General features: G+C 37.2%; 1 protein-coding gene across 4 annotated transcripts; it reads left to right on the top strand.

The window, feature by feature from the left end:
* The first annotated feature begins 1,459 nt into the window (after positions 1-1,459).
* lnp1 (leukemia NUP98 fusion partner 1) lies at positions 1,460-20,114 on the top strand. Of its 4 annotated transcripts, none has more exons than XM_051705961.1 (4): positions 1,460-2,011; positions 10,813-11,055; positions 17,335-17,388; positions 17,789-20,114. In XM_051705961.1, the coding sequence occupies exons 1-4, from the start codon at positions 1,856-1,858 to the stop codon at positions 17,930-17,932; spliced, it is 597 nt and encodes a 198-aa protein (XP_051561921.1). In that variant the 5' UTR covers positions 1,460-1,855; the 3' UTR covers positions 17,933-20,114. The 4 variants fall into 4 exon arrangements, with proteins under 4 accessions (XP_051561921.1, XP_051561919.1, XP_051561922.1 ...); XM_051705959.1 differs by having other exon boundaries at positions 17,290-17,388; XM_051705962.1 differs by having other exon boundaries at positions 17,716-17,861.
* Positions 20,115-20,513: the final 399 nt, after the last annotated feature.

Raw genomic sequence — 20,513 nt, 5'->3', positions numbered from 1 at the left:
ATCCATTAGCATTGCTAGCAAGCAGATGCCACTGAAATAAACAAGAATGCAAATGGATAGCTTTCTACAAGTATTTTAGAGCTCAATGATCTTCAAAAGCAATATGATAAGTGTGGGTAAAATATAAAAACAGATCAATATTTAAGTACTGTTTTACTATAAACCTCTACTTTCACTTTCACATCTGAAAGTGAAAGTGGAGATTTATAGTAAAAAAAAAAAAAAAAAGGACTTAAATAGTGATCTGTTTCTTACCCACACCTATCATATCACTTCTGAAGACATGGATTCAACCACTGGAGTCATATGGATTACTTTTATGCTGCTTTTATCTGATTTTTGGACTTCTAGATTTCTGGCCACCATTCACTTGCATTTTGGTCCCTGAAGCAAAATCAGTTCATCAGTGTGAATCTTCATTTTGAATTCCTATATCAATAAAATTGCATATGTGCATGCCATAAATCTGTTTTAGTCATGCCTAATGCATGTAATATTTCTTTGCAGAGCACAAGAAATAAAATAAATAAATAGGCATAGTGACCCAGAATTCCACAAGAATTCACATAACAGTACCATCCATGCAATTAAAGACAATGATCAAAGAAACATGGCCACAAGTGTTCTGCATTTTCACCATCACTGACCTCTCATACTGTACACTGTGCTGCCCCAGAGGCCAACAGTAGGGACAACTGGAGCAGGACAGTAGACAAGGCTTGGGGGGTGGTTGCTGTGTGCCCCAGATTGCTGCTTTCTGAAGGGAGGAGGTTTGTCATATTCTACAAAATGGGGTCAGCTCAAAATACATTGGCTACAAAGGAAAAGAGGCTATTTACCCAGCACGTGCTAAATTATGAGAGAACATCTACAACATTAAGGATGCATGGCTTATTTGTGATTGTTTTAAAAAACTGTTTCTGTGCTTGGTGCAAGTATGTTTAGTACGGCTGTGCTGTAGGCAGTCATAATAGACTATAATGCACTATATTTCAGAATATGATCAGAACAAAATGTAGCCGTTGCTCTTGATATATGCCATCTGCATCGATTGGCACTGTCTTTACTCATTGTTAGACAGTACTGAACTATAAATACACACTCACACCGATTCTCTAACACAAACTGGTCCTCACTGCTGCAGTCCATAATTATTGATAGGTTTGATGTGCTCAGTGAGTGGAAAGTTTGGGAGAATTGGAGTTGCACAGAGTGTGTTTGACTGCCCACACAGCCCACCCTCCCACCCTCGGGCCGTCGCTCTGTAATGGAAAGATTAAAAGCAGAGCACCAACCCAAAAAACACCATCCTCTCTCTCTCTCTCTCTCTCTCTCTCTCTCTCTCTCTCTCTCTCTCTCTCTCTCTCTCTCTCTATCTATCTATCTTGCCCTCTCTCCCCTATACCTCTCTCCCGCCCCTATTCCCTAGCCACCCTCCTCCCACTGTGATGTTAAATAGATTACAGGGGGTTCACTTATTCAAAGACCTGGACAAAAGCTGTGCATGTGTATTTTTGGGTCGGCTTAGAGCAACAAAACCCACACATTGTGAGCACCTAACTGGAGGAATCCAATTACAACCTACCGCCCTGCTCAGCCAAGTCCAGCCAAGCCCAGCCCATTGACTAGAGTCTGGACCTCTCACAGTTCCAAGAGAGAGTTCCACATTTCAACAGGACAGCAGCTCCAGGACATCAACAGCTGCAGCATCCCTGCCTGAGCCGGCTGCAAGACTAGGATCATCTTACGCCGGCTATACCCTGGTAAATTTTTTCTTTCTAAGAGACGGGAGCCTCATAGAGAGCTCCACACACCGGCCCCCAAGCTGTCTCTTCGGCTACTTCCCTCGATCTTTATGGACAATGAAGATGATGATGATGGGAATTTCACCAAATGGATGAGCAGTTACTGGGGGCATGGAGTAAGGGAGGAGCATGCCAAGGAACGGAAGAGGAGCTTCAAGAGGCCATCGCGCAACAAAGCTGACAGGCGTGCCTCTTTGCCCTGCATGGTAAGGTAGTAATCATACATGTTGAATGATCTTTCACAAATTCTTTCAAAAGTGACATTTAAAGGGATAGTTCACCAAAAATGAAAATGTCAAAATGTACTCACTGTCATGTTGTTTCAAACCTGTATTATTTTTTTCTTAATTGAAACACAAAAGGAAATATTAGCCTGTGTGTTAGTCAGTGTCACCATTCACTTTCATTTAATCTTTTCTAAATACAAAGAAAGTGAATGGTGACTGAGACTGTCATTCTGCCTAAAATCTCCTTTTGTGTTCCACAGAAGAAAAAACGCCATATGAGTTTGAAACAACATGAGGGTGAGTAAATGTTGACGGTATTTCTCTGTGATTTATCCCTTTAACATGCAATACGGAGTAGCATTCCAGACCAAACAAATCTATTAGCATAATCCAGATTGGAAGGTATGAATGGGGGCTACTGTTGTGTATTTATGGCATTTGAATTACTACTGCCATACTATTATGGTTTTATTGCCACAGTATTATCATGGGGCTACTGTTATGGTTTATGGTATTTGTGTTGTGTCTTTTAAACAAAGCTGAGCAACACATTGCCTACTGGCATTTGGAAGAGAACCACTGTGAAAACAGGAAGTGTTACTTGTGCTCTGATTAGACGTGGTGACCCATCAGTAATTGGTTCTCTTCTCCCACACATCAGAACAAAACACAAATGCTTTACAGCCCTCTTACATGTATACACACTATACACATAGTTTACATATTAAAGGAATATTCTGGGTTCAAAAGTTAAGCTCAGTCGACAGCATTTGTGGCATAATGTTGATTACCACAAAATATATATATATATATATATATATATAAGAAAGATTAGCAATTCACTTATAATGGAAGAGAATGGGGCACATTTTTGGAGAGTTTAAAGGCAAAAATGTGAAACTTATAATTTTATAAAAGCACTTACATTACACTGTTTCTTCATCACGGCAATTAAGTTATAATTGTAAACAGCATACCTGTACTACAGCCCAAGTAGTGAATGTCAGTAGTCACCCGAAGATTAATAGGTAGCTCCTATGATTAACTTGACTTCAAATGAAAGGCTTACCCAAGTTATTACGGGTCACCCAAGAATAATTACCTTACAAACCCTTGCCAAAACACAGCTTACAGGCTAATATGTCTTTCTACTGCAATTATGGTGCAAAATGATTATACAAGTGTCTTATACAAGTAGATCTGAGTGTTATATTGAGTCTTTAATGTACTAACAAACTTACTAATCATAGCGCAATATAGGGAATTAAGACCAAACTATTTAATTCAGCAAAAAATTACATTTTTAATTTTTACTCTATATGATGTTTACTTATCAGAAATTAGGTAGTAAGGTACCACTTAACTATTGTTATAGTTTTTAATTAACAATACGTTAACATTTCATTAACATTTCTCAGTACATCTACAAGACTACCTTCTACTGACTACCAAATATTCACTAGACTTGCAAATGTGAAGTAATAAATTGTCATAAATATGATTATTACATGACACCATCTAGAATACTTAATTCTGATTGGTCATTCACAGCATTCTGGTGTAAAAAAAATAATAATAATAATAATAATAATAATTGTATAATGACTGCTAAACTGTATATTTGACCATAATCTCTGAAAACATCATACACTGTGCATGTTTAATATTTCTCATATTCAGTCTCACATTATAAAATAATTTAACTCAAATCAATAGTGTCCATGTTCATTTGAAAAGTAGCCATATAATAGAGCGCAACAGTACTTTTTTGCATTGGGATTTCATAAAATCCTTCATAAAAGAGTTCTAAGTCATAAACCAAACTATATAAATTTGACTCTATACTGTATACAGGGGCATCATGCACCTAATTTTTTTGAGGGGGCACCAGGGTCAACTAAACCCGACCCACCACCGCCATTTATGCAAAGTTCATATTGCTGCAACAAGCAGTATAAATCACAGGAAATGGTATAAAACACCTGTTTTAATCAGTAATTTTATCAGTAATGGTTGCATTCGATTGCATTTTTACATCTTCTGACAGATTTACATTGCTTTCTTGTGCTCTTGCCACTTCTTTTGTGCACATATTTTCCATACACGGCATAAGAGGCAGTGCAAAATGTGTCTGAAGCCTATCTCTAAAGAAGTTGAACATGTAGCCTTCCCCTGAATGAGGTGATTACTGTAAATGTAGTTTTCCACGTTCAGTGTAAGTTATAGATAATAAAACTAACTAAATGAATTTACTAAAAGTTGAGTACATATGTATCTATTGGCTAAAGCATTTCTAAAAGAGGCCGTTCATACCAAAGTTATAAATATTAACCTTTCCATTAAGGGGCAGTATTTGACCCCTGGAGTTGTTTTTCTTGGGCATTTTTTACATTTTAAGAGGGCATTGTTGGGCCATTATCTGGCACAACAGTTCAAATTCATGTTTCACCTTTGTGGTTTTAATAAACTATAATTGTCGCATAGGCCTACAACAGTGCATCATGAGTTATTAGGATTTATAATGAATATATTAATTCATTTCATTTCAACAACATAATGCCTAGGGATGTGTAAAACAGCATCATTTCAAAATTGACTAGTCGGTGGGTTATGTTGATGATTAGTCAAAGACCTGTATAATTAGGTTGGAGTAATTTTCACAAGACACCAATCAGATGTGTTTCTTAGACACTAAGCACAGCCCTTCAATAGGATAACAGACATTCAAAAAATAAATAAGCTTAATAACTATAACCTTTGTTTGCAAAAACTGTCAAAGTCATCAAAATCCAAGCAGAAAAGTCAGATAGTAAAATATTGTTGTGGTGCTTTGTTTGGTGTAGCAGTGTTTTTCACCCTTAGATGCATGTTTTATCAATACCTTGTTTTGTTTGTGTCTTAATTACATAGCGAGTAAAATTCATAAATTTGAATATAAATGAAGTAAAAGCAATAGAACAAATAAAAACACCTAGAATACCTAAAACAGCACGTGGGTAGTAACATTACGCATAGCTGCTCATAAAATCATTGTGATATATGCGTACGGGTGTATTAACTAAGTACAAAACAAGAAATAAGAGCACTAGTAACACTAAAAAACAATAGATATGGCATAGTAGTTCATTTACAAAGGCATGAAATAATGTAATGTTATTTATTGAGGCGCAAATTTAGCTTACCTCTATTTCATAAATGAATTCCAAGTACTAAATTCTTTAGTTTGACCTCTAATTACAACTACAGAGTATTTAAACCTACACTTAAAAAAAATCTAAATATAGAAATAAAATGACACATAAAATATATCAAATATCAACTTTAAAACAATCAAACCAAACATTAATTTACAAAAGGTAGCCTAACTCACTCTTAGATGATAGTCTAAGAGTGTAAATTCCAGGTCGAACGTGTAGTGTTTCAAAATTCCACGACAATAAATGAATGGCTCATATGTAGGCTATAAATAAATAAATAATCTGTTGATGCATTTAAAATAAATAAAGAACTGAACAGGGCATCGAATTTTAAACATAGGCCTCACCACATTAAAATGAAATGTGTTTTAAATGCCAGCTTTTTATAATCCCCAGAGAGAATTGTTTTTTGTTTTTTTTAATTCATGAGAGAATCAAAAAGAAAATAACAAGGTTCCACCCAAAAATGCTCACAGTAAATAATAAAAATATTCTTGATATTTCACAGAAAATTTGCGAAGAAATGATAGAAGGAAGGGAACAAGGATGTACAATTTTATAAAAGAGAAGAACCCATAGATGAGAGAGTTGCTACACCGTTTAAAATAACAGTTTCTGGACGAAAACTGTGGAAATGTCGCCAACCAGATCTGTTTGTCTTTCATCTTCTGAAACATGCCAAGAAAACATGGAATACTGTCTCTTCATCACGGCAGTTATCGCAATTGTCATTACTCTTTGACACATTACAGTTTTCCCCTAGACAGAGAACATAAACAGCGTGGGTCGTCTCGATCCGTTCAGCCGCCAGCCGCCTTTCTCAACAGATACAAAATCTGCTGCTACAGAGGAACGATGTAAAACTGCCTTTCATTACTTAAAAAAAAAAAAAGGAGGCCTGGGTAGCTCAGCGAGTAGGGTTGCTGACTACCACCCCTGGAGTCATGAGTTTGAATCCAGGGCATGCTGAGTGACTCCAGCCAGGTCTCCTAAGCAACCAAATTGGCCCAGTTGCTAGGGATGGTAGAGTCACATGGGGTAACCTCCTCGTGGTCACTATAATGTGTGGTTCTCACTCTCGGTGGGGCATGTGGTGAGTTGTGCGTGGATGCCACGGAGAATAGCATGAGCCTGCACACGCGCTATGTCTCCACAGTAATGCGCTCAACAAGCCACGGGATAAGATGTGCAGATTGACTCAGACACGGAGGCAACTGAGATTTGTCCTCTGCCACCAGGAGTCACTACGCCACCACGAGGACTTAGAGTGCTTTGGGAATTGGGCATTCCAAATTGTGGAGAAAAACAAACAAAAAAGAACTAACAGTTTTTATAATGACTGGAAAGGAGAGGAACGGCTGCTTTCTTTAAACATGAAGAAAAGAGCGTTACGCTGCAAAACCAGTCAAATGCATTTCAGCACCAAATGAAATTAACAGCAACTGATCAAACAAAATATTGACATAATCTGTATTAGACTATGAAAAAAAAGTTCCACTGAGAAAGACACAGTTAGGAAAGGTTAACTGCACATAAGTTGATTTAATTATTTAGCTTAACATCTGCTTTCCCATATGTGCTCGACCTTCCCCATGAGCACGATCCAAGGCAGCCACGGGACGTCGCCTTTGGCGGAACATGACTGACAAAAAAAGTAAATTTAAAATGTGAATAAAGATTTCTTCCACATACATATTCTTTTTTACATGCAATAATCATTCAATTTAATTATCGAAGTTAAAAAATATGTTTTTGGAAGTTCAAATAATCCATTTAAAATCCTCTTGGCTCAAATATCTGAGAGGGCACGTGCCCCTTTCTTTGAATGGGCATGACGCCTCTGACTGTATATGCTTATTTTCCTGTCTAAATGCATTTATTTCCTTTTTAGGTAACAATAATGTTTTATAAAATTTTTCCAAACAAAGCATTCCACTGTATAAAGAGAAATGCACTAAAACGGCACCAGTTTGAGTAATTTTAAATGCTTCCCAAAGTGTAAGTGGGAGGTTGATTAATTGAAAGAACAACAGTAGTGTCCATATTACATATACAATGCAATAGGAGAGACGATCATCTGTATTCCGTGACTGCTATCAGATCCTTGAATAATGAAGTGTGAGGAAGGGCAGCTGGTGGAGTTTCTGGTGCCCCCCCTAAGATGGTACCCCTCCCAGGGAGTTTGTGCCCTATGAAGACTGCGTAATATGCGTATAGGGAGCAGCGGTACTGGTGCTTTTGTAGTATTATTTGTTTGTTTGTTTGTTTTTTTGAAAATAGTTGTTTAGTGTGATGACACCATTCGAGTGATCTGTGTCCCCTTTGGTCAAGTTGGACCCTGTTAACTCTATCTCAGTTCTTGTGCATGTGCAACTGAAGTTAAAATGAACAATACTTTTACAACATTTGTTAATCTTGGTTAATGTTTTTCCAACATATACTAACAAATATTTAATAATCAATAGTTGTATTAACGCTAGTTCATGCAATATGAATTAACATGAACTAACAATGAACAAATTGTATTTTAATTAACTATTTATTTATATAAGATTAATAAATGCTGTAAAAAATATATATTGCTCATTGTTTGTTCGTGACACCTAAATCATTAACTAATGTTAACGAATGGAACCTTATTGTAAGGTGTTACCAGTTCATTCTATATGAACACCAAGTTAAGTGAACTTACTTACACATGTTTTGGAGATGCCGTTACTCAGTTCAATTGAGGGAACAGGTTTACTCAATCAATAGAGTAAAGTAAAATTATTAAGGTTTTCAGTGCCGCAACTGTGAAGCTGCTTTTACATAATTTGTGCAGCTTTAAACTCCACATGAGAAGCACTTGCAGAAAAGGGCTTGTTTTGCTTTTAGTGCTAGAAATGTCCATGTAATTATACTTTATCTGAATTGTCCCATAAGACGGAAGCACAACGCGACACTGGGAAAATGCTGATGCTTCACTTTAGCAGGTTGTGTAAATGCGGCTTATCACAAGTCCCATCTGGACTTGTTTTGTACATAAAATTACAGTTTAGATGTCCTTTCTCCATCACTAAATCACTGACACAGAATCGCTGTTGTGTGTGTGTTTGTGGTGTGTACGTCAATGTAATGTACACTGGCACGACCAGCATTTACAACTCACACGGAGCTGAATAAAGGGTCAAAATCTAATGTCAAATTGGCAAATGCGTTAATCACATTAAACATTTTCACACGTTAAACATTTTATATTAAATGCATGCATTAACTTGTTAATTTTGATAGCTCTAATATATACAGTGGTGTGAAAAAGTGTTTGCCCCCTTCCTGATTTCTTATTTTTTTGCATGTTTGTCACACAAATGTTTCAGATCATCAAACAAGTTTAAATATTAGTCAAAGATAACACAAGTAAACACAAAATGCAGTTTTTAAATGAAGGTTGTTATTATTAAGGGAAAACAAAATCCAAACCTACATGGCCCTGTGTGAAAAAGTGATTGCCCCCTAAACCTAATAACTGGTTGGGCCACCCTTAGCAGCAACAACTGCAATCAAGCGTTTGCAATAACTTGCAATGAGTCTTTTACAGTGCTGTGGAGGAATTTTGGCCCACTCATCTTTGCAGAATTGTTGTAATTCAGCCACATTGGAGGGTTTTCGAGCATGAACTGCCTTTTTAAGGTCATGCCACAGCATCTCGATAGGATTCAGGTCAGGACTTTGACTAGGCCACTCCAAAGTCTTCATTTTGTTTTTCTTCAGCCATTCAGAGGTGGACTTGCTGGTGTGATTTGGATCATTGTCCTGCTGCAGAACCCAAGTTCGCTTCAGCTTGAGGTCACGAACAGATGGCCGGACATTCTCCTTAAGGATTTTTTGGTAGACAGCAGAATTCATGGTTCCATTTATCACAGCAAGTCTTCCAGGTCCTGAAGCAGCAAAACAGCCCCAGACCATCACACTACCACCACCATATTTTACTGTTGGTATGATGTTCTTTTTCTGAAATGTGGTGTTACTTTTATGCCAGATGTAATGGGACACACACCTTCCAAAAAGTTCAACTTTTGTCTCGTCAGTCCACAGAGTATTTTTCCAAAAGTCTTGGGGATCATCAAGATGTTTTCTGGCAAAAATGAGACGAGCCTTAATGTTCTTTTTGCTCAGCAGTGGTTTTCGTCTTGGAACTCTGCCATGCAGGCCATTTTTGCCCAGTCTCTTTCTTATGGTGGAGTCATGAACACTGACCTTAACTGAGGCAAGTGAGGCCTGCAGTTCTTTGGATGTTGCTGTGGGGTCTTTTGTGACCTCTTGGATGAGTCGTCGCTGCGCTCTTGGGGTAATTTTGGTTGGCCGGCCATTCCTGGGAAGGTTCACCACTGTTCCATGTTTTCGCCATTTGTGGATAATGGCTCTCACTGTGGTTCTCTGGAGTCCCAAAGCTTTAGAAATGGCTTTATAACCTTTTCCAGACTGATAGATCTCAATTACTTTCTTTCTCATATGTTCCTGAATTTCTTTGGATCTCGGCATTATGTCTAGCTTTTGAAGATCTTTTGGTCTACTTCACTTTGTCAGGCAGGTCCTATTTAAGTGATTTCTTGATTGAGAACAGGTGTGGCAGTAATCAGGCCTGGGTGTGGCTAGATAAATTGAACTCAGGTGTGATAAACCACAGTTAAGTTATGTTTTAACAGGTGGGTCAAACACTTTTTCACACAGGGCCATGTAGGGTTTGGATTTTGTTTTCCCTTAATAATAACAACCTTCATTTAAAAACTGCATTTTGTGTTTACTTGTGTTATCTTTGACTAATATTTAAACTTGTTTGATGATCTGAAACAATTAAGTGTGACAAACATGCAAAAAAATAAGAAATCAGGAAGGGGGCAAACACTTTTTCACACCACTGTATATATACAGTACTGTGCAAAAGTCTTAGGCAAATAAGATGTTTCACAAAAACATTTGTTATTTATATCTTCAGCTTTAGTGTGTCAATGGGAAATAAACATTTTAGACTCCCAAACAATCCTTTTGCAAACAGAATAGAAGAACAGGACGCCCTGCAACAGATGGCATTGCCCCCACAGAGCTCCCCACTGAACATTGAGACAGTCTGTGATTGCATGAAGAGATAGAAGCAATTCAGACAGTCTAAATAGATAGAAGAACTGTGGCAAATTCTCCATGAAGCTTGGAACATCCTATCTGCCAACAATCAAAAAGAACTGTGTCCAGGTGTACCTATATATACATTATGAAGTTGAAATAATTCAGACTGCTGGCTTGGAGTGAATGGGATTTTTACTTCCGGAACCAGACTATTGCACTCCATAAGAGAGTACAGTCAATTGGTCATTGTTGCTAAATAAAGCCCCTTCCGCTTTGAAGTCCTCATCATCCTGTCTGGGTTTATTTTCTGATAATGGCTGACTGACTCCCTTACACATTCAATGATTCAGATTATTTAAATTTGCTAATTATGATTATGAAGTAGATGATTAGTAGCTTAACTCTTCTTTCTATCCCATTCCTCTTCTTGGTTTTTCTCCTCTTCCTTCCTTCCTTCTCTTTTGCTAAACTGAACAGTCTCAGCTAGAGGCCATGCAGTTGAATCAGCTCCACACCAACAATATGCCTCCTGCCCCCATCCACCCAAAGACCCGTGAGGAAAAGGAGGTGCGCTCCCACCCTCGTGCCCGCCGTGTATCTTCAGACGAAAACAGCCGAGCCAGAGTGGGGGGATCTGAATGTCACATCACCTCTATTCCAGAACTCTCAGAGTCCTTAGAAAAGAGACTGCGTTTCCACAACCAGAAGGAGATACCAATGGTGGGTCATCATAAACAAATTATATTAAAGCAATATCACACGAGCAAGAGTGCTGTTATGGCTGTATATGCCACGAGCTGCAGGTAATCACAACCGTGCTGAAATATGAACAAGACAGTACGACTGCGAGTGTGATATTACATTTATACATACCTTTTATATATCTCGATTCCCTACGCCTCGGAATCGAAGAATACATTTTATTTGGAATCAATTCCCAGCCCTTTGTGAAACTACTTTCTAATGCCACGGATCAGGATCTGCCATTGTTCATTCAAAAGATGGGCCCAAACCTCCATTACTAATCCAAATGCATCACTTTAGAACTGACGCTTGGGCTGTTTCTAACTAATTTCTAACAAGTTATTTGAGTTACAAGGACATAAGAGAGATCCCGTTTCCACCTGTATTTAGCACTGACAACATGACATTGGATCACCAGAAATGCATCTTAATAGAAGGTGGAAACAGGGCCTGAGAACATGCAAAATGATTGACAGGCAGAAAGTACATCAAAGTCTTTTGACTGGCTGATCGAAGAATGTGATCATGGACATATTTTTGTTTGCTGTTTGCACAGTCTATTGCTGTAGGTGTGGCCCTAGCATTTTGGGGGCACTAAGCAAATTTTCAAAATGGAGCACCCCTACTTAAAGGTACACCTAGCCAAACACACCCAACATCAAAACGCTGTTTAGTTTTCTAAATGCTCCCCCCACACTGCCATTTTCAGGCATTTTCCAAAAGTTGCTCGTCCACACTGAAACAACTGAAACTCTTAAATCCCCTTACTGCGCAAGTGAAAAATTGCTGTTCCATGTAAGGTCTAAAACGCAATTATCCTCGTGTTCCGTCACTGGACAGCAATTCCGATCAAACTTCCCTTGCAATGCAATGTGCAGGTTGTACAAAGTAACATTTATATTTGACATAGCTGTCAAAGTGAATAGCAGGCACAACAATGCCACTACAACATGGGCCGCCATCTTGATAGTTTTGGGTTGAATGGATCTCATGTTTGCATCACATGATAACAAATATGTAATTTTGTTGGTATCTCCATTTTCTGTCCACGCTACAATGCGAAGACATCGTTTTCAAATTTGTCCACTTGGGAGAACATTTTTGAAAAACTCAGTTTTCGCTGTCAAAAATTTACACCTTTTGTGTTCTTTTTTAAATTTAAAATAAACAAATCTCCGACAGCTGACAGCATACAGCAACTGTCTGTCTGCACGTACATGGGATGGATATGGGGAGAAGAGTGAAATTGGCAAAAGGGGCACTCAAACTCAGATCGCCTGCATTGCAAGTCAACTGGCATTATACCATGGCAACACCAGTCAAATTCACATACTTATGTCTCCATACCTTTTCTTCAATGCTTATATACATATTTATTAATTTTTTCGTAGTTTTGACAGGTTGCATCAGACTATTGACAGACTGTGTGGCCAGTGCTATTTACAGTTTTTGAACTGCAAATAATTATTCTTTCGTCCATACTAATCCAATGGTAGGGGGCCCTCTGGTGGTCGTAGGGCCATATGCAGCCGCTTATAGACTTCTTTTGTAATCTGAAGTCCCACAATATTCACCCCAATTTTTAATAATCAATATATATATATCAGACAGCCTTGATATGACTGGAAAGCTATATAAAAAAAAAAGTTTAATATAGTGCTGGCATAATAATGATCTTCACCTTACAATTCCACATTCTGTTAAAGCTTGAGACATTTAGACATATTTTATTTCAACATCCATCAAAGTCAAGGTAAAAAATGATGTACTTTTTATTTTATTTTATTTTATTTTATTTTAGGCCTTTAATGTGACAGGAGAGTGCAGTAGTGACAGGACATAATAGGAGAAGAGTGGGAAATGACACAAGCCTGATTCCAGCTTGGGTCGCCTACAAACAATCGCAACCGTGCTACATGTTTAGGCATGTGCAGTCCACGTCTCTGACTACTTACTTTTATTTATGATGAGTAGGCCTACACTAGAACAATACAAGAACACCCCTACTGATTAATTTATAGATGATTGGTGGAAAATTACATTATACAACAGTTAGTTGTGGTCCTCTGATTGTGGCCCAGCTCCGAAAACCCCTTAAATGAAGAAAACCCTTAGTTATTATTATAAGGCTATAAGGTTTTCTTGCAAATAACTGATGATATTTAGTATAACAGCATGATGAGACGCTTCACTGTTTGTATCACTCCTGTTGTCTGTGTAAAGGGGTGTATTTTGCGATAATGTCTGACTGACTGTACTTTATCCCCCTTATTACATGGCCACTTACCAAATAAATATATATATAGACATGACATTTTTTATTTAAGCCAAAATTATGTAATTACTGTGGGTGAGAAGAGAGAGCCTGTGGAGTCTCCAGAGACACTGAGTTCTGATCCACCTCTTGGTGTTTAAGATTATGCACAATACCCAGTTGACAGGTCAAGTATCAGTTTTAGCCCAGATGTAGGGTTAATATTCAGAAATATTTGATCACAGAATGCCAAGATTGACCCATAATCGGGTATTCCAGAAAGTTGTGTTATAAACTTGGGAATTTAACTTAATTTTTAATTTGAAGAAAATGTCTTACCTTCAAATGTGCCATAAATCTGTGTCCTTCACTCTGGACATTTCAATTTGGTGTGTTGTCGAAATAAAAAAAATAAATAAATGTTTTCCCTTATATTAATATTGTGTTAATACACTGATGATTTTAAACTGTAATGGCTAGTTAGATGTTATATGACTGTTAGACGGCTAGTAGATGGCTTTGCAGTATATGAAATTTTAAGATAAATTTGACATGTATAAAAAAACTAAAAGAAAGGAAAAGCATTACCTTCCAAATAGCATGACTGAATGTGTGCTATCTGTGCGTATAGCTGCTTTGTCGTCCACTGGCTTCTCTGGAATAATAATATATAAATAAATTATTGGCCAGCAACCATTTTTCATATATTGTAAATTGTGTAAATATGCTTTTATACATTATTACTTTCGCTTACTACAAAATCCAGCAAAACTGTGTACTCTGGTCTTTTGTTTTCCAAGATAAGACATTAATGTTGTAAAATTAGTTTAGAATATTAGTTTTTAAAATAACTGTTTTTAAGAACAGACTTAAAATATTTTAACCAGCTTACCTCGACCTGAGAATATTGCTGTTGAGCAAAGAAAAAAAAGAAGGAAAAAAAAACAAAAAACAATAACACTAATTAATTGCTTTATTCCAGCACTAGCAAAGATTTTAAATTCCTGAGACCCAAGAAAATTGACAATTGTGGTATACAGTTTGGTGCATAACATCTGGGTGGTATAGTGGCTCAGTGGTTAGCAATGTCATCTCACAGCAAAAAGGTCCTGGGTTTGAGTCCTGGCTCAAGTGGGCCATTCTGTGTGGAGTTTTCATGTTCTGTATAGTGTAGGTTTCCTCCAGGTGCTCAACTTTCCCCCACAAGTCCAAAAACATGCAGGTTAAGTGAATTGGAGACTCTAAAATTGCTCTATAGGTGAGAGTGAGAGTCAGTGTTGGGTGTAATGCATTGCTAAGTAATTATTTACTGTATTTAAATTTATTTTTCAGTAATTTAATTACAGTTACTTCTGATGTAATTGTGTTAAATACTGTATAGACTATAGAACAATTCTATATAAAACAATAGTGAATTTAAAATTGAAATGTAATGTCTTATGTTAAAATTTATGTTTTTTAATTAAATGCAGACCCTTTAAATTTTTGGCCAGTTCATGAATAATTTATTTGATTTTATATGATTTATCTGAAAGAATTAAAATAACAATTTCATGTGTATCCTTGTATTTTTCATCTGGTTGAGGTTGATAAGGGATTTAGAAAGTAATTATAATAAGTAATGCAATTACTTTTCAGACAGAGTAATTAGTACAGTAATCTAATTACACTGTAGAATATGTGCTTAGATGTTAGTAATTAATTACTTTTTTAGAGTAACTTACCCAACACTGGTGAGAGTCCCCCAGCCACTGGGGGTTGCATCAGGAAGGGCATCCTGCATAAAACCTGTGCCAAGTCAAATATGCGGATCACGGATAGTCCGCTGTGGCGACCCCAAATGTGAGCAGCCGAAAGAAGAAGTTTGGTGCATAACATCTGAGACCTTCTCAATCATTTTGAGTCACTTTGACCAAGAAACACATTTTGAGTTATAAACACTTAAGTAAAAAGGACATTTCCAGCTTTCTAATGATATAGGCTAATTATTATATTTCTGTTTCAGACCTTTACTTTTAAAGACATAGCTTGAGGGGGGCCTGGGTAGCTCAGTGGTAAAATACACTGGCTACCACCCCTGGAGTTCAAATCCCAGGGCATGCTGAGTGACTCCAGCTAGGTCTCCTAAGCAACCAAATTGGCCCGGTTGCTAGGGAGGGTAGAGTCACATGGGGTAACCTCCTCATGGTCACTATAATGTGATTTGTTCTCAGTGGGGCGCATGTTGTAGTAGTAGCATTTATTAAAACCATTTTATATAAAAAAAACAACAACAAAAAAAAAACATTTAAATCATGTTTTTGCCTTAATCGCATTTCTAAATGGCTCTTTAAGACATCAGACTGAAAATTGAACAAAACAAATCATATTTCAAAAAACTGACATCACAGAAAAGGCTAAATTTACACTTTAAGAGACACCAATATTTATAACAGTGGTGTGTTTTGAATGGTCTCAGAAATTTACTGAAATCCAATTATCTTAGAAATTTCCCAAATTATATGGTTTGTTTCAACATTTACTTATCTTATTTCCCTGACACAGAATTTAAAAGCAGTACTCGCATATCCTTGATGAATCGCAGCAGATCCGCTTTAAACAGAAATGTAAAGGCAGAGGCTATTTGCAATCCTAATTAAATATTAACAAACAGTATCACCAACCCTACCCTTAAACCTAATGCTAACCCTATACCTTACAAAAATTAACCATGGTTTTACTACTTTAACCACAGTATCACCATGGTATTTTGTAGTAAGATCATAGTAACCACAGAATTATTATGGTTAGGCTACTATATTAACAGCATATTACTGTAGTAACATCATGGTTCATTGTGTCAGTTTAACTATAGTTTTGGTATCTGTGATATTGGCCTTGATAATACTTGGAATCAGATTGAAAAGAAAATAAGTGGTGTCACCCATCCCTAACAGAAACTACATACTCTCCTCTGCCATGTTGAAAGTTTACGTGTCCTCCCACCTCGGAAACTTGGATAACGCAGGTGCCCTGAGTGTGTGTGATTACTCCGTCTGCTGTGACTCTTAACTGTGACTGGCAATAATGCTGAAGCTGTTCGTTTAGTGTAGCAGTAATACCAGCAAGACTGAGTCCCCATTTACAAATAGTTTTTTAAAAACACAGCCGTCGTGTTCTCCGGACTAAAGAGGAAAAGGACCATCCAAGCTGTTATCAGTGTCAGGTCCAACAGCCAGTGTCTGAATGGGCCAGGTGTGTGTCAGTGCCCATGGCATGGGTAACTCTCACATCTGTGAGGGCATCATTAATGCAGACAGATATGTAAAAATTTTGGAGCAGCATATACTGCCATCCAGCACAGTCTTTTCCTGGGACGTCCTGGCATTTTCAGCAGGACAACTTCAAACCACATACTGGCCGAATAAGCAGAGAGTCCGGGTGCTAGATTGGCCTGCCTGCAGTCCTGACCACCTCCAATTGAGAATATGTGGTGCATTATGAAGCGCACAATACAGCGATAAAGACCCCGTACAATTGTGCAGCTGAAGACCTCCATAATGGATGAATGGGGGAAAATTCCACTTTTTAAACTTAACAAACTTGTGTCTTTAGTGCCTAAATGTTTAATAAGTGTTATTAAAAGAAATTCTGATGTTTCACAGTGGTAAACACTCGACTGTCCCAACTTTTTTGGAGTGTGTTGCAATCATCTGATTTGAAATTACAGTACATTAAAAAAAACAATGACATTCACAAGGTTAAACATCATATAATGTTTAGTTGTAGTGGTTTCAATATAGCAAAGGGTGAATATAATTTACAAATCACTTCTTTTTGTATTTATTAGCATTTTTCATACTGTCCCAACTTTTTCGGAAATGGGATTGTAACTGTTGTATAACACATATTATTCTAACTTATTACATTTCCAAATAATTTGACATTTGAGATGATTTTGGCTTGTTTATTTGTAGGGTGATGCAGATTGTATATGTCTTATTTGCCATGAAAATTTACAGAAAGGAAGGAGTGGCATCCAAGAACTTCACTGCGCCCATCCTTTCCATAAACAGGTAAACAAATCTTGCATCAATTCTCTCCTCTGTTGCCTAAAAACAGCACCAATGGCATTATAAGTCTAAGCCATCAGATGTAAAAAATACAATAACATTTTGTTTTGCACGTCATCTGTAGTTTTATGATCATTATCTTGCATGTGTTAGTGGTCTTTGGCCAGTTTTATTTCCCTTCCTTAGCTGATGCAGGTGGGGTTGCAAGAGTAGACAAGTTCTCTACGCTCTACAAAAAATGGGTTTATGGTTATGGCGGTTAATGCATGACACCAAATGAACAATGATGTTTTCAAAATTGGTTCTTTTCCCTTCCCACCATGCATGTAGTTTCTCTGGTTACTTGCTGCTCTTGTGCCAGCTATGACACTAAATCTGCTGTCTCTGATTATGGATTGGGAAGGCAAAATGGCCGGAGCGCAGTGCACGTTCACGTAGTGGGAGTTCTGCAGCTGCATGTGATCGAGGGAAGGAGGTTCCATTCTGCCCTGGACAGGAGGAATATAGCTTGCCCCGTCGCCAACTCTCTTTACGCAGACAGCGTTGACTGTTTCGAGTGTAGTGGCTTTGCCTGGATACATACCAACAGTACATCAAATAAACAGTAATCACTCTGTGTATTATAAAAAAATCTCTTCCTTACAACGATGTCAGTTTGAATATGTGTAGCCCCATACTACTTATGCTTAAAAAAATTACCTGCTAATCTTTTTGTTTGCAGGCTAGACTGTACCATGCTTGCCATGCAATTTTGTTTTGTTTTTTATTATTATTTTAGACACAAAGGATCCAAAGTTTTATCTTTTATTCCCCTATGTATAAATCATTAAAGCAATACAAAGATCTAGTTCAATATCTATTTTAACCACTTGGTGAATGCCAAGTCATGTTTGGATTATCATGTTTGATTTTATAAATACTACAACAACAACAACAACAACAACAACAACAACAACAACAACAACAAAAAAAGCAAAGTTTAGTTCTTGTTTGCAGTTTTCTTATGGTAAGAATGATATGAACCATAATATGGTTATTATATCCTGTGTATTAGTAAACTGTCAATCAATTATTATATTTTTGTTTGTTTTCAGAGTTAACATGGACGGATCATGTACATTTCTCAATTATTATTGTATGTGATGTAAAGTAATTTTGTTGTTTATTGTATACCGCTATTTTGGACCACAACTACAAAGTTGGATTTCTCAAAGGTGTAAGCTTGTTGCGTGCAAGACTGGATAACTATGAATGCTGTTGTAATTGTAAATATGTCCTTGATTTACAGGTCATATGACAGGGACATATGTCACTCACAGTTGTGAAGATACAATAGCTTGTTAAATGCACTTGATGGAAATTAGCTGGTGGCTAATTGAGCCATTGTAATGGAAATCAATTGTGGTCCAAAATTCTGCCCCACAGAGGAACAAAGGGCAGCAGATCTCTGTTTTTCATGCATGTAGTTGTCATGCAAGTGTCATCATACCTCACCCATGGCTGCATAGTATTGCATGGTGACATAACATTTCATGAGATGAGCTTTATGTATACACTGTTAGAATCTTTTACAATCTTTTCTCCTACTGTAGTTGGAAAAAGAACATTTAATGGAACATGCATTTTCCTTTAGTATTTATGACACATACGCTACCAGTCAAAAGTTTGGACACACCTATTCATGCTTTATTATTACTGTTTTCCACATTTAAGAATAATACACTCACTGTGCACTTTATTAGGAACACCTGTACAACTATTTATCATGCGATTATCTAATCAGCCAATTGTGTGGCAGCAGTGCAATGCATAAAATCAAGCAGATATGGGTCAGAAGCTTCAGTTAATATTCACATCAACCATCAGAATGGGGGGAAATGTGATATCAGTGATTTCGACCGTGCCATGATTGTTGGTGCCAGACGGGCTGATTTAAATATTTCTGTAACTGCTGATCTCCTGGGATTTTCATGCACAACAGTCTCTATAGTTTACTCCGAATGGTGCCAAAAACAAAAAACTGCCAGTGAGCGGCAGTTCTGCGGACGGAAACGCCTTGTTGATGAGAGAGGTCAACGGAGAATGGCCAGACTAGTTTGAGCTGACAGAAAGGCTACGGTAACTCAGTTAACCACTCTGTACAATTGAAGTGAGCAGAATAGCATCTCAGAATGCACAACCTTGAGGCGGATGGGCTACAACAGCAGAAGACCACGTCGGGTACTTTATTAGGGCCATAGTGTTCCTAATATAGTGCTCAGTGAGTGTAGTTCAGTCATCAAAAATATGATATAACAAATTTCCCCTCTGTGATGACAAAAGATGAGGATGTTTGGCTGGGCTGAAAACCATGCATGCTAAAGTGTCTGACCACAGAGCCTTTTTGTTTTTTGTCTGTTCATCCCATTAACTTACACATCCCAAAAAAAAAAAAAACAAAAAAAAAAAAAAAGAGAGAGAGGATTTCAGACTGTTTCTGATGATCATAATCGTAAATATTACATTGGAAAGTTGTAGAAATGTCATTTGTACTAAGATCATACTTTTAATGAAATATTCACAGATAATGAAATGCCAACATTGTAAGTATTACTTTTATAATGTAATGCAAGTATTACTTTTATAATGTAACATATTGTTCATAGCCTATAGTACCTTCCTTTAACTTGTGCCACGATGTTGTCTAGTCTGTGAGTGCCACATATTGTAAAATGTGAAATAAAGATGATGGGGACATTATGCAGACTGAGAGATGTTATTAGATGTATCTGTTGCCAAGCTCACTGGTGAAGACCGTGCCTTTGTGCACGTATAACTTCCCTTTATGTCCCGCCCTACTGTCATAAAAGAAACAAAAACTCAACAAAACAGAAATTATAATATGATAAAGGTAAAATGTCAGCGAAATTCTATTTAAATAATGGGTCAAAACAATAGGAAAATTGCAGCCCTTTGCCTTTAATGCGAACAAACGTGAGTATCAACTCGCAAATTACAATATCTTAAAAACGTTATCACGGGAAGATACTACTGAATTGGGGTTTATCTATAATTTACCACTATTTTTAAAAGGTGTCAAAACCATGTTAAAAATTAGACAAAAACATTATCTACTTTTAATTTGTTAG

Source organism: Myxocyprinus asiaticus, chromosome 9 (assembly GCF_019703515.2).
Source record: "Myxocyprinus asiaticus isolate MX2 ecotype Aquarium Trade chromosome 9, UBuf_Myxa_2, whole genome shotgun sequence".
Taxonomy (NCBI): domain Eukaryota; kingdom Metazoa; phylum Chordata; class Actinopteri; order Cypriniformes; family Catostomidae; genus Myxocyprinus; species Myxocyprinus asiaticus.
Note: the sequence above shows the minus strand (reverse complement) of the source record. Positions and strands in the feature narration are given on the sequence as shown.

Bases quoted from the DNA above. Each gene is read 5' to 3' on its own strand.
- lnp1 (XM_051705959.1), top strand. From the start codon at position 1,856: ATGGACAATGAAGATGATGATGATGGGAATTTCACCAAATGGATGAGC. The intron at 2,012-10,812 runs GTAAGGTAGTAA...TAAACTGAACAG, and splicing joins GTGCCTCTTTGCCCTGCATG to TCTCAGCTAGAGGCCATGCA. The intron at 11,056-17,289 runs GTGGGTCATCAT...GTTTATTTGTAG, and splicing joins ACCAGAAGGAGATACCAATG to GGTGATGCAGATTGTATATG.